This window comes from Prionailurus bengalensis, chromosome C2, assembly GCF_016509475.1.
Source record: "Prionailurus bengalensis isolate Pbe53 chromosome C2, Fcat_Pben_1.1_paternal_pri, whole genome shotgun sequence".
Classification (NCBI taxonomy): Eukaryota; Metazoa; Chordata; class Mammalia; order Carnivora; family Felidae; genus Prionailurus; species Prionailurus bengalensis.
Window position 1 is genome coordinate 149541539 of NC_057350.1, and position 13846 is coordinate 149555384.

General features: G+C 44.7%; 1 protein-coding gene across 3 annotated transcripts; it reads right to left on the reverse strand.

Annotated features, from left to right (window-relative positions):
• Window positions 1–420: 420 nt before the first annotated feature.
• On the reverse strand, window positions 421–7743 carry ZNF662 (zinc finger protein 662). 3 transcript variants are annotated; one of them, XM_043595620.1, is made up of 5 exons: window positions 7139–7743; window positions 5732–5858; window positions 4968–5081; window positions 2818–2919; window positions 421–1823 (listed from the first exon to the last, which is right to left on the reverse strand). In XM_043595620.1, the coding sequence occupies exons 1-5, from the start codon at window positions 7301–7303 to the stop codon at window positions 793–795; spliced, it is 1539 nt and encodes a 512-aa protein (XP_043451555.1). In that variant the 5' UTR covers window positions 7304–7743; the 3' UTR covers window positions 421–792. The 3 variants fall into 3 exon arrangements, with proteins under 3 accessions (XP_043451555.1, XP_043451556.1, XP_043451557.1); XM_043595621.1 differs by having other exon boundaries at window positions 7449–7741; XM_043595622.1 differs by having other exon boundaries at window positions 7584–7737.
• Window positions 7744–13846: the final 6103 nt, after the last annotated feature.

The following is a 13846-nucleotide window of genomic DNA, read 5'->3' on the forward strand; positions in this document are numbered from 1 at the left end:
CCTGGGTGGCTCAGTCGGTTAAGCGGCTGACTTTGGCTCAGGTCATGATCTCGCGGTCTGTGAGTTCGAGCCCCGCGTCGGGCTCTGTGCTGACAGCTCAGAGCCTGGAGCCTGTTTCAGATTCTGTGTCTCCCTCGCTCTGACCTTCCCCTGTTCATGCTCTGTCTCTCTCTGTCTCAAAAATAAATAAACGTTAAAAAAATTAAAAAAAAAAGAAAAATATAAGACAGCACATAGTTAAATACCAATTTGAACAGTACTGACTACAAGTAGAAGAGGAACAGGGGTCTGTTCAGTTAAAGGAGCTGGGTCTTAGATGAGGAAGGGAAATTTGTAGCCCAGGGAAACTTGAGCAAATAGAAATGAACAGAAGCAGAAATGTGTACAAATAAAGAACAGAAAACTCTGGAGTCAGATAGGCCTGACTCCAATCTCTATTCTGTAACATATTAGCTGAGTAACCTTGAATGAGTTTTACAACTTCTTTCAACCTCAGACTTCCCATTAGTAAAATGAGGATAAGTACCTACCTTAACAGGATTAAGGAAAACAAAAGAATGTATGTAAAGTGGTTAGCAAGTGCCTGACAGAGCAGATGCTCAACTAAAAGTTGCCTAGCATGAACATGGTTGAACAGTGGGACCATCTTGCTAGAGTACAGGGTATCTGTTCAGAAGGGGCAAGATAATACTGACTATTAGAGTTATAACAAACCGTGGACAGTCATCTCGTTTTGTCTCTGGGGCTCCTGTAGCATAAGAATTATAAACAAGCCTCACCCTTATGCCTTCTCTAATGTTCAAGAAGGTGGGAGGTGTGATAATTACAGGGTTTCTCTCTAGCATGGCGCCTCTGGTGCTTAATCAAAACAGAATTCTGACTGAAGGCCTTCCCACAATCATTACATTTATAGGGCCTTTCCCCAGTATGGATTCTCTGATGTCGGATAAGGTGTGCCTTGCAAATGAAGCTTTTCCCACAGTCAGTACATTCATGGGGCTTCTCTCCCGTGTGGACCCTCTGGTGCTGAGCAAGATCTGAGTTCCACATGAAACCTTTTCCACAGTCCTTACATTCATAAGGCTTCTCCCCAGTGTGGATTCTCTGATGTCGAAGCAGGGCTGGGTTCCGAGTAAAGCTTTTCCCACATTCCTTACATGTATATGGTTTTTCTCCAGTATGGATTCGCTGATGTTGTGTAAGGCTTGTGTTCTGACTAAAGCCCTTCCCACATTCCTTACATTCAAAGGGCTTCTCTCCAGTATGTATTCTCTGGTGCCGAATCAGGTTTGACTTCCAAACAAAGGCTTTAGCACATTCTTGACACACATAGGGTTTCACCCCAGTGTGAATTCTCTGATGTGCAAGGCAATGTGATCTAAAACTGAAAGTCTTCCCACATTCCTTACAACCATAGATCTTCTCTCCATTATGAACTCTCTGATGTTGGTCAAAGTCTTCAGTTTGATCAAAACACTTGCCACATTCTTCACATATACAGAATACCTGCTCACTGAGAATCTTGTCATGTACAACAAGGTGAGTATTAACATCAGTATTCTCTGAACCATCTTCTCCTGAGATCATCTCATCTTTGACAATCACTTCTATAACATCATTTGCAGTGTTCTCCACACTTTTCCCATTGGAGTAGTTGTGCCACCTCCCTAACCTGCTTTTTCCCTCCTCACAGGTTTTCCCAAACCAGAATTCCTGGGAACCACACCACCGGGGTCCACTTGACAGCACCATGTGGTCTTTTGCCTCCTCAAAACCTTCCTCCTTCAGAATAAAATCTTCTTTCTCACTCTTCAACACACCCTCTGGAAGAAGAAATCAAAGCTGCAAATGTCATCATTACCCATAATGGGGCAAATAGCATCACCAAGTGGTACTCATACGTCCATTGCACTTCAAGTGTTACCTCTATGTCCAAGGAGCCCTGTCCTAGCTGAAAATGGCACCACAGGGTGAACACACTGAAAGCGACCAAAGTTTATGCTACAGAAAGGCAGAAACTAGACAGAGTCCCTGAGGGCTATGATTCCCAGGCACCAGACCAAGCACAGAGGGAGCTCTCCAGGAATAGTTTAATTGAATCTAAGAGAGACAAGTAAGAATTTCTTCTAGGTAGTCTAGTTTATAACATGAGAAACAACATGTTCGGAAATAAAGAATCCTTTGTGGTATACCTGAGGAACCTGAACTTGTCACACACAGTGGGGAGCAATAAGGAGAATCTTTCTCATACTTGTCAACACTAAAAGGAAATGTGGTCTTTTCATTCAATGCAGTCACCAGGTCCACCATGAAAAGGGATTCCCCAAACTACTTTATACACAACTGGGCAAAGACTGCCTCCTCTTTGTTCCCATAGTGTTTTATCCACACTTCTGTTTCAGAATCACACCTTAAAAACTAACAGAATGAATAAAACACAGCATTTTCTTTTAAAATACTGGTTGGCCATAGCGACCAGTAGGCCATCTGTTCAGTTACAGCCTATGATCCAACACACCCGAATTTAATTATAATTGATGATGACCAAATGAAAGCTGGAAGCTTAAAGTTTAACTTTCCTCTTATCGTTGACTTGGGGATTTTTAGAGGGTTGGTTATTTATTTATTTATTTATTTATTTTAGTAGATGAAATTTATTGTCAAATTAGTTTCCATGCAACACCCAGTGCTCATCCCAAAAGATGAGAAGGTCTTTTATTTAGAACGTACGTGGTAAAATGGAATTTTAACATTTTACAAAGGAAAGACAGAGGAAAACATGTGCCTGGGAGAAAAGTGTTCATTCCCCTCACTTACCAGTACAGATTAGGCTTGGACCCTCTCCTTGCAGTTTCAGGTTCAACGGCTCTTCCACCTGTTCAAGATGGGAGATCGCAGCAGGCTTCAGAAATGGATATCCTGCCCGGGTCAAGATATAAATAAGGCTAGCTCAGTGAGAGGAGTGGGGCCCATGAAGAAAGGAGCAGAGATGGAAGTGGTAAGGGAGAATGAAGGTGGGTGGAGAGATCGGTACACAGATGACCTGAAACTGGAGGAGGTTAACAATATAAAGGACAGAAAACAGACCTTCAGGGAAGATGCGATTCCATCAGTTCCCTAAAACATGAAAACGCATCACTCATTTTTAAGTGTCAAGAAAAAATAGGGGACTAAGTTTTCTTCTTCACCTCCCCTAGGAGGTGAACTCCAGTTCACATGGAATAGAATTAGGAAAGGATTGAACTGCAAAGAACTATTCCTGAGGCTATGTTGGGAAACCACAGCCTCTAAGCTTAGCTTCCTTCCCGTCTGTCCATCTATTGCCTTCTCTTTCTACAAAGGATCAATGATGGATCTCTCCATGGCATCCATTAGAAATGGCCTCACAGCCTTCACTCAGCCATTTCCAGAAGTCACTTCTTATTCTAATGACAGACACCTCAATTGCAAAGGTCCACTCTAATAAACTCTTCTTCAGGCTTAGCTAAGATTGGTCTCTTCATAACTCCCATCCAGTGCCTTCTAAGAAACAGATCAATTTTTCATCCTCCAAATGACACTCTTTTATATTGCTGAAGCCAAGGACTGTGTGTCCCCTGAGTATTCTTTTCTTTAAGACAAAAATGGACTTTGAATAGGGACATGTCCTCAAAGGAAGTTTGCTGCAGGTCAGGGAGTTAGGGTTTTACTCAAGGAATGACTTAGCTGTTGGTTTTCTGCCTAAAGCAAAGACGAGAAATTCCTTTGGGTGGTGGGAGAGTAAGCACTGAGATCCTGAGAGAGTGCAGAGGACAGTGTAGTTGTCTCTCTACATCCATTCTACCAGCACCACCAACCCCTACCCCCACCCTGCCCATTATGGAGAGCCCTGCCTTTTGGGGGAGAGCGATCCCAACTCCAGTTCCTAGTGTACCCCTTACTGGTCTAAGACAAGCAGGTTAGCCTGCCCTACTCACTACACGAGAGACGGTTTCAGAAATCGGCAGTCTAGGCCAAGACAATCAGTGCATGCTATTTCCCTGGCCATAGTGATTGGTTTAGAGCTGGCATAAGACTTCAGATGGTACATCCCAAAGGCCTGAGAAGGCCTGCCCTATTTCTCTCCCTAGGTACGAAGCAGCAGAGCCTTGGTTACAACTACCAATCACCTTACAGCCACGAGAGGAGCCAGGCTGTAGGCAAACCCAGCATATAAGGAGACAAGAAAGAGCAGAGACTGAAACTGATCAAGCTGTAGCTGCACTCTATCTATGAACTTCCTACTTACATGAAATAGCAAATTCCTTTTTTGTTCAAGCCAGTTTGAACTGGGTTGTTAATTATAATCAAGGATATCCTAAGACTCTGGAAAGACAGCCAGACACAGCAAGGAACTGTGAGAACAAGGAAGTTGAGGGAACAGCTCAAGTTCCACTGTGCCCACAGAAGAGCTCCTGTGGGAAGAAGACGGAATGGTGCGAGGGAGGCCATAAGGGGCATAGCTGTCACTAGCAAATTAGGAACAGGAAAGCCCTATGTTCCTAAAGGAATGCCAGGGCTTTGCCCACCAGAAATACCTGAATTGGAAGTATATGGCTCAGAATTATTGAGACTTCTTGATTTCTAATGATAAAGATGACCACGATAGCCCAAAGGGCAGTCAGAATCTTCTTCTGGAAGATGATAAGCAGGCTGAGAAAGTAGAAAGGCCACCTCAGAGTGTAAACAGAAAAGTCAGGGAGTACAGATAAATGGTGGCCGTGATAAGAACAGTGGAAATGAGGAAGAGGCAAAAGAGGTAAACGAAAAGGAGCCAGGGTGAACAGACTCAAGAAGAGGGAAAACCATGGGGACACAGGAAAAAAGGGGGGAGGAGAGGAATCCCACCGGTGTCTATAGCACTAGGTTAAGAGAACACATACCTACTACACTGTAAAGATCAAGACAAGGGAACTGGTCAGATGACTGGCACATGTACCCTCACTCACCTGTGGAGACGCCCCTCGGGCACTCTCCATCCAGAGCTCCCTGAGGAGCCTTGCACCAGGGCGCTTCCCCTCGCTCCAGCTGGGAAATCAGAGCCGGTTTGGGAAATGGAAATGCTGGTTGAGGGGGAGGAAATGGGACAGGCAGGTGAGTGGGGTGACATAGAGCAATCCCAAGGCTCCTCCCAGGCTTTGTCTTCAGGGGCAGGAAGGGAAAGAAGGGAATTAACCAGGGAAAGCGAGAAAAGAAAGTCCAGGGGAAGGGCCAGGAGACCCAGGGCAGCAGGGCCAGGAGGCTGACAAAGGTCAGGAATTAGACCGAGAGGTGCTCAACAACAGTTTGAGTGAGCGAACGGATGATTCCACTCGTTGAGAGATTGAGCTTTTTTGTTCTCTCCCTCTCTTAGAGCTCTCAAGTTCAGACATCTGCATCAGGATGCTTGGTATTGGGCTGGGTCTCCCAAACTAAGCGCGTGGGAAACTGAGGGTTTGGTGGGACACCAGGAATCTGCTCTCTTCCTACTGTACCCATTAGCACAGGAGTTGAGAGTTAGCTCCCACCCTGGGGCAAGAAAGGCTGATGTCAGGCCCAAATTTACACCAGGACTTCCCACTTCTTAGCAACCGCTGAGGCTGGCTCATTAAGAATCCAAGAGTCTGAAGTTGCTACTCAGGTGAGGCTTATCAAAGACTCCAGAGCTTCTGAGGAAGGAGGAGCCGGGGAACTCTGGAGGGCAGAAGCAGAGTCCAAAAGGAAAGACCCTTACCCAGGGAAGCCACAACCCCATAATTCTCCAGCATCACGTCCCTGTACAGGACCCTCTGAGCAGGGGCCAGGCCGATCCATTCGTTCTCAGAGAAGTAGACGGCCACATCCTCGAAGGTCACTGACTCCTGAAACAACATGTGTTTAAATGCCCTCGGACAATTCCAGACCCAGGCCTACAGTAGGGTAGATGAGGCACCAAGTGGTACTGGAGGGGATGCCCATTGAGTTTCTGCATTCTGAATGTCTAAGGGAACTCTCAGCGGATCTGCGTCTCCTACTTACAAAGATATGAGGGATCAGTCATCAATTTCCCACATCCCTTCATCTTAACTTCACCACATCACCTTTTTCATGAGTCTGTGCAAGTTTCCCCTTTCCATCCTGTGCCCAGAACAACTATGTGTGCCCTAGGTGCCATCCTTTCTCCACAATGTACCCTCCTCCAGAGGTCACCAACCCTTCATAACAAGTACAATCACCATTTACCCATTTGAGCCTGTGCCAAGAACTTTACATATATTACTTTGCATGCCTCACAGCCTATGAGGAGGGTATCAGATTCACTTTATAGAAGAGGAAACCGAGGCTCAGAGTTACAGAACTGAGACAGAAGTCAAGCCTATCTGACTCTCTGGCTCTTACTTACTGTACCACACTGCCTTCTATCCTCACTCCTGCCACCCCTGCTGCCCCTGTGTGAGATTCTTTCTCTTCTCTTCCTTCCTGTCATTGCCACTAGCTAAGGGCACCTGAGAACACTCAGGTTGCTCTGGAGGCTGGACTTCAAAAGGCAGATCCAAACTGACTTTGCTCCCTGCACTCTGCCCCTCCAACACACTCTCTAAAACACCCCACCCTACTCTTCCTTCCCCACTTCCCAGTCTTAATGTCCCCTTTTCCTGTATCTCTGGGAGGCCCAACCTTCTGCACCTTCTCTATCACTTTCCTCCATAAGAAACACAAACAGTGCTAATGGAGAGCCATCAAGACTTACTTATAATTCCCAGCCACTGCCTCATTTAGGATCTCAATCTCCATACTATGGAGGGGCTGACTCCGTTCCATTTCACATCAGTCCTTGCCCTAAAGTCCCCACAGAGACTTACTCGACACTCCAGGGCTCAGACTGGTGGGCCGGATCACCCTCACCTACCTCAAAATGTCCAAATCCTCTGCACGCAGACCATTCCATTCACTATTCAGAGACCCAGTTTACCTGCCAAAGATCATCTCCTGCACCACCACCCTCATCCCCTGTCACCATCCTGTTACGAATCCAAACCCTTTCCTTGCCCAAATTGCACCTGCAATCCGTGCCATTGCACCTGCAGCCCCCCCCTCCCCCCTGCCTGGAGATCCAGTTCCTCCCTCCAGCGCCAGCAACCTCATTCATCTCAAGACCCACCTCAAACATAACCAGCTCTCTTAAAACCAGTGATATGGAAATTCTGGACATTCGTCGCTGCGCACAGCACTCTGTGAACACCTCCTCCCCAGCACTTGGCTCATGCCTGTGCAGCCGCACGTGTGTTTCCCCGGCCGGCGCAAGTCTGGGGGATGTCGAATTCATTCTGCTCCCTGCCTGTTCCTCCGGACCCTCCACTCTGGGCTGTACCCCGATTTCCCGGCCGCCGCACTGCCCCCTCCGCCCCTTCTCTGGACCTAGAGCACCGGGCAGGGCCGAGCCAGCGTCGTAGCGCCGGCCCCGCACTCACCGGGCGCGCCCGGGCCGGCGCGCGCAGTCCCGGTAGCAGCTCGAGTGCAGGGCCGAAGGGGGCGCCGCCCGCCAGGGCCGCGGCCGCCATGGCCAGGGCCGCCCTCCCGGGAAGCGAGCGCGCGCCAGGCCTTACTGGGGGCTGCCCGGGGTCGGGAAGGGACGCTCTGGACCGGAGCGGGCCTGATATAGCGGCCCAGGAGTCGGGCGCGCAAGCCCCAGGCTCCACGCCCCGGCCAGTCCCACGCTCCGCACGGGAGAGGTGGAGGCTGCTGCACTCTTGCCACTCTGGCTTCTCTAGGACGGTGGAGGGCGCCACGTCTCTGTGGTCCTCCCTTCTGGCCCCGCAAAGAAACAGGGAGGGCAGAGCGAGTCCAGCTCTCCAACAGACACCGACTGCCTCAGGGCGCTGCTGTGGCAATGCGGGGAAGCGGGCGTGGGGGGGAGGCTTTCTCTGGGAATCCTTTCCCAGCCCTCTTCTTCCCACTGACCACTCTTCTTCGGTATTGCACTGCACCCTTGTAGGACGGATGCTAATATGAAGCAGCAAATACTTCACATAGCCGCATCCCTTTACTGGGTTCTACATTCCCAGAGAGCAACTAACGTCCTTGATCAACTTTGTGCCTCGAATATTCACCCAATGTCTAGCAACTCTTACGGCCCAGCTTAAGTGCCAAGGAATATCTGTCGAATAAAGGAATGAATAAATGTTGAAACAATTTTTCAGTTGAAGAAAGTAAGGCCCAAAGAGAGGAGATGGCTTATCTAACATCACATAGCATGTCGGGAAAGTTAAACCTTTAAATGAAATTGTGGAAATAAAAGACCACCAACATGAGAACAGGCAAAGGCTGTTTATTCAGAGCTTGCTCTAAGCAAGGGAGTCAACCTCCATCACTTGCATTTGATAGGCTTTAAGTCAGGCAGAGAAGTGAGAAAGCTTTATAGTTGGGGCGGGGGGGGGGGGCAGGGAAGAGACTTCAGGTATGCTCTGATTGGAGATTGTTGGCCTGGGGGGCTAACCAGAAGCAAAGCATCTTATGTGATTGGTTGGGAGAGGATATTAATCAAATTCTGGCTGTGGGGCTGACTGCTACAGGGTTTATTTTGGCTTCCCGAACTATTTGCCACAGATACTAGTTTGACTTCCCAGACTGGTAACTACAGATAATGGGTTGGCTTCCTGGACTGGTTGTTACAGACTGCGGGTCAGAGTTATATTTTTCTATATGGTCTGTCCATTTTCCATTTGTACATGTAGTCTCTTGGGATGAACAAATTAGGAAGATGTCTGCTTCACAGAAATTCCAGCCTAGAGGCTCATATTCCTTTTAGGTCCCCAGGTACTGAAAGCTTACAGATACCATACTTGTGAAAAATCACAGAACAAAGGAGACCTCAGATGAGCTCCAAGGTATGTTTATTTGTTTCTAAGAGGATCCAGAAGAAGCTCACAAATGGACACTAGTGAATAGTCCACGAGCACTGAGAAGGAAGCAGTGAGCCTTACCCTAGGACAGATCACTAGGAAAGATGAGCACACAACAAATGCTCCCATGATTTTCTTTGGAAAAAATGGAGAAAACTGCACTGAGTGCGAAACAATTATGGGAGTTTTGGCTCAGAACAAGGAGCCCTCAGATACCTGATTATTAAGTCATGGTCTTAAGGAAGACCATAAGGAAGGTCTCTTATGGCTCTGACCAGTGTTTTGATTCAAAACTAAAGAGGAGAGGGATAGTCTATCATATTTACCCATATATTTTTACTGTTTCTATTGTTCTTCCTGTTAAACACACAGCAGCAGGCAAGGTCAAGGCCATGTCCTAAGTGACTCAGCCAGTAGATACAATAAGCCACTTTTAGATTCATACAATGTATTACTTACACAAACAGCAAAAGGAAGAAAGAGTACCCAACCAGGCCGGTCTCCAGCTCCTTGTCCCATACACCAAACACAATGACACCAAAACAAAAGGGGGCTCGATGACTGCAACACCTGTGGTGAGGAGCCAATTTTAGACTATAGCTAAGCAGTTACAGTATGCAGTTACATCCAGAAAGCCTCATGCCTCTTCAGAATCTTAGAAGCAATGAGAAATTGTCTCATGACAGCCTCCTATAAGAGATAGGGAAGGGAGTGGGAGATGGGCTTGAAGGCCAATAAAGCTCCTCTCATCCTCTCATGTTCTAGAAGGATCACAAGGCGATCTGCCATGGCTCAGAGTAGCTGTAGTTCAAGGCTTTGTCTGCATGGACTATATAGATATGTGAAAACTTGCCAGGGCACGACGGTGGAGCCATTCCCCTACAACTAGACCTCTCAACTTTTACACATAAAGATTCTCAGGAACATGAGCCACCATGTAAGTCATCAGATGCTCTAATTAGTTGTAATGCTAAAGGCCTGGATCAAATACATTCCATTTGTCTTAGGCAACATTAGACGAAAGTGACTGTGATAGTGATACACAGTAGTAGAACCAGGCCCACTAGAGAATGGACCATAGTCAGGCTCCTCATGCAGAGCCAAGCCAGCTAAATGTGTCATTATTCTAAGTGAGGCAAGTGGCACATACCCCACCTAAATTGGCCAGCAAACAATCCAGGTAGTACAATCTCCATTACCACTCATGCTAGAGAATTTAGAACAATCAGTAGTCTGTGAAAAATGTACAAAAAGTCCAACAATAACAGGATAAGGCTAAAGGGAGGCATTTCAATGTCCAGAAAGTTCATCTTATTCTGTTGTTTCTTGCTGAGAGTATTTCTTTCTGGAGTCAGTGGCTGTTGGGAGATTCTGAGAGTCTTTAAATTAGGATTGTTTGTTGGTCAGTAGTCAAATTGAGGGTGGTGATGGTGGAAGCTTGGGTTAAGTTGGTAAGATATCCTACAGACAAAAGCTAAGAGATTCATGGTCCCTCCCTCTGCCCCTGATTTCCCAGGGTCTAATTCTTACCAACCAGGGTTGTCTCTCTCCTTACACAGCCATATGACCATTACGACTAGTCTCTGCAACAATCACTGCACCTTTCCCCCAATTCTCTCCATATCTAACCCACACCATATGCTTAGACTCATCCCTAGTTAGCTCAGAAGTTCCTTTCTTTTATAATTTAGAACATTCTAGAATATCTCCCACCCCCTGACATGTGGGCCATGCCAAAACACCTTGGTAGTTTTCACCTTATAATTCATGATCATTATGATCACTATCTATAATTGTCCAAATCCAGCAAGCATGGGTGGGGTGAGGGGATGCACTAAGTTCCAGTCTCCAAGTCCCCAGCTCTTTTTTCCTACTTTCAAATTCTAGTAGTCCAGTTTTCCAGGGATAGGCATAGGAGGGAAAAAATAGAGTTATATGGGTTATTATGTGGTTTGGGTTTCCTGCAGCCAGTTAGGGCTTTCTTCCACTCTTGAACCTTATAATTAGACATTATGTTTGAATGGGAGGTACTCTTTTAGGTAATTATCACATTTGGAACCCTAACAGACTACCTTAATTTGTACACCACTAAAAGCTTAGGCTTGATTGTCCAAGTATCTTTTTCAGTTTTTCAGAGTTCATTCTCTCTTTTAACAGCACCTGCTTCTTGGGGATGATAAAGGTCATGAAAGGTCCAGCTAATGTCCCAGGTAGTTGTCCACTGTTGTACTTGTATCTATAAAAGTACCACTATTATCTTATTGGGAGTGTTTGGGGAAGCTAAATATGGAACATAGGTCATCTAAGAATCTTTGAATGGTATTGTCCACATATGCCTTGTGGAAAATGGTAGTGCCATATCCTGAAAGGATGTCTACTGTAGTCTATGCCCAGCAGTATTCTTCATATGAAGGTAGGGAATCCATTCAGTCTATTTGCCAGGACTTGCCAGGTCCAGTACCCCGACTTATGTGCTTCAGAGTTTCGTTTCCTATTCAACTGTGTGGCTGGCAGTCCAGCCATATTTGTCAAGCTTCTTCTTTTTTTTTTTTTTTCCTCCGAGAGAGAGGGAGAGAGAGAGAATGAGAATGAAGGATAGGGACAGAGGGTGAAAGAGAGAGAATATTAAGCAGGCTCCTGATTCCTGCTTTTACGGTTTCTTTTCTTTTTTTTTTTTTTTTAACGTTTATTTGTTTTTGAGACAGAGAGAGACAGAGCATAAACGGGGGAGGGTCAGAGAGAGAGGGAGACACAGAATCCGAAACAGGCTCCAGGCTCTGAGCTGTCAGCACAGAGCCTGAAGCGGGGCTCGAACTCACGGACCGCGAGATCATGACCTGAGCTGAAGTCAGACACTTAACCGACCGAGCCACCCAGGCGCCCCAACTTTTACGGTTTCTTATCTGTTTGTAGAACTTCCTTTAGCCATCACTTTAGGGTCGGTGTGCCAGTGACAATTCTCTTAATTTTCCTTCATTTGAGAATATGCTGATTTTACCTTCCATTCTAAAGGATATTTTTACTGACACAGAATTCTGAATTAACAGTTCTTTTCTTTCATCAGTTACCCGATAAACTTTGCGCCACTTGCAAATGATTTTCACAGTTTCTGTTAAGAAATCCAAGGTCATCTGAGTTGTTTCTCTATATGTGATATGCTGTTTCTCTCTAGCTGCTTTCAAAACATTTTCCTTGTCTTTAGATTTTTGAAGTTTGATTACATTGTGTCTGGACTTGAATTTCTTTGGGTGTATCCTGTTAGGGGTTTGTACAGCTAATTTTGATGAAATCCAATTTACCTATTTTTTCTTTTGTTGCCTGTGCTTCTGATGTTATCTACATGAAACTGTTGCCAAATCCAATGTCATAAAGATTTTCTTCAATGTTTTCTTCTAAGAGTTTTATGGTTTTAGATCTTGTTTAGGTCTTTGATACACTTTAATTTTTGTATGTGGTGTAATTTCATTCTTTTGCATGTAATATCCAGTTTTCCCAGCACCACTTGTTGAAATGGTGTCCTTTCCCCCTTTGTCTTGGCATCCTTTTGGAAAATCAATTAACCATATACGTGAGGGTTTATTTCTGGACTCTCTATTCTATTCTATTGGTCTATATGTCTGTTCTTATACTAGTACCACAGTGGGGTTTTTTTACTATAGTTTTGTAGTTTTTCAAAGTCAGGCGAAGTGGATCCTCCAATTTGGTTCTTTTTCAAGATTATTTTGGCTCTTTGGAGCCCCTTGCAATACCACATGAATTTGAGGATCAGCTTTTCCATTTCTGCAAAAAAAAAAAAAAATGCTATTGGAATCTACAGATCACGTTGTGTTGAATCTATAGATCACTCTGTGTAGTATTGACTTCTTAACAATGTTATGCCTTCCTCTCCATGAACATGGAATGTCTTTCCATCTTAATTTACAGAAGTGTAATTTCTTTCAGCAATGTTTTGTATTTTCAGTATACAAGTCTTTCACCAACTTGGCTAGATTTTTTTCCCTCAGTATTTAATTCTTTTATATGGTATTGTAAATGGAACTGTGTTCTTAATTTCCTTTTTGAATTGTTCACTGCTGGTTCATAGAAACACAGCTGATTTTTGTGCTGATCTTGTACCCTGTAACTTTGCTGAATTTATTAATGCTAGTAGTTCTCTTGTAAATTCTTTGGAATTTTCTATAAATAGGTCATGTCATCTGTAAATAGATATAACTTTTGCTCTCCTTTTCCAATTTGGCTCTTTTTATATTTTTCTTATCTAATAGCTCTGGCTAGAACTTCCACTACACTGTTGAATAGCAGCAGTGAAAGTGGGTCTCCTTGTCTTGTGCTTCTGATTTTAAAGGGAAATTCTTCAGTCTTTCACCATTGAGTATGATAATAGCTACGGGTTTTTCATAAATAATCTTTATCATATTGAGGAACTTTTCCTCTATTTTTAGTCTTCTAAAATATTTTATCATAAAAGGATGTTCAATTTTGTCAATGAATTTTCTGCATTAATTGAGATGATCATGTAGGGTTTTTTTCTTTCATTCTATTAATATGTTGTATTATATCGATGTTGTGTTCAACCTCCCTTTTATTTCTGATATAGACCCCACTTGCTTATGGTGAATCATCCTTTTAATATGCTATTGTATTTAATCCGCTAATATTTTGTTTTGAGGATTTTTGCATCTATGTTCATAAGGGATACTGGCCTGAAATTTTCTTTCATGTGATGTTCTTATCTGACTTTGGAATCATGGTACTACTGGCTTCCCGGAGTAAGTTATAAGGTGTTCTCTCTTAAATTTTTTTGTAAAGGTTTGAGGATTGGTGTTAATTCTTTTTTTTTTTTTTTTTGAAAATTTTTTTTTCAACGTTTATTTATTTTTTTGGGGACAGAGAGAGACAGAGCATGAGCGGGGGAGGGGCAGAGAGAGAGGGAGACACAGAATCGGAAACAGGCTCCAGGCTCTGAG

Excerpts from the sequence above, each read along its gene's own strand:
- ZNF662 (XM_043595620.1), bottom strand. The coding sequence starts at position 7,303 with ATGAATTCGACATCCCCCAGACTTGCGCCGGCCGGGGAAACACACGTG. Across the intron at positions 5,082-5,731 it reads TGGGGTTGTGGCTTCCCTGG|CATTTCCATTTCCCAAACCG; the intron begins GTAAGGGTCTTT and ends CCCCTCAACCAG. Across the intron at positions 2,920-4,967 it reads CCCGAGGGGCGTCTCCACAG|GATATCCATTTCTGAAGCCT; the intron begins GTGAGTGAGGGT and ends TGACCCGGGCAG.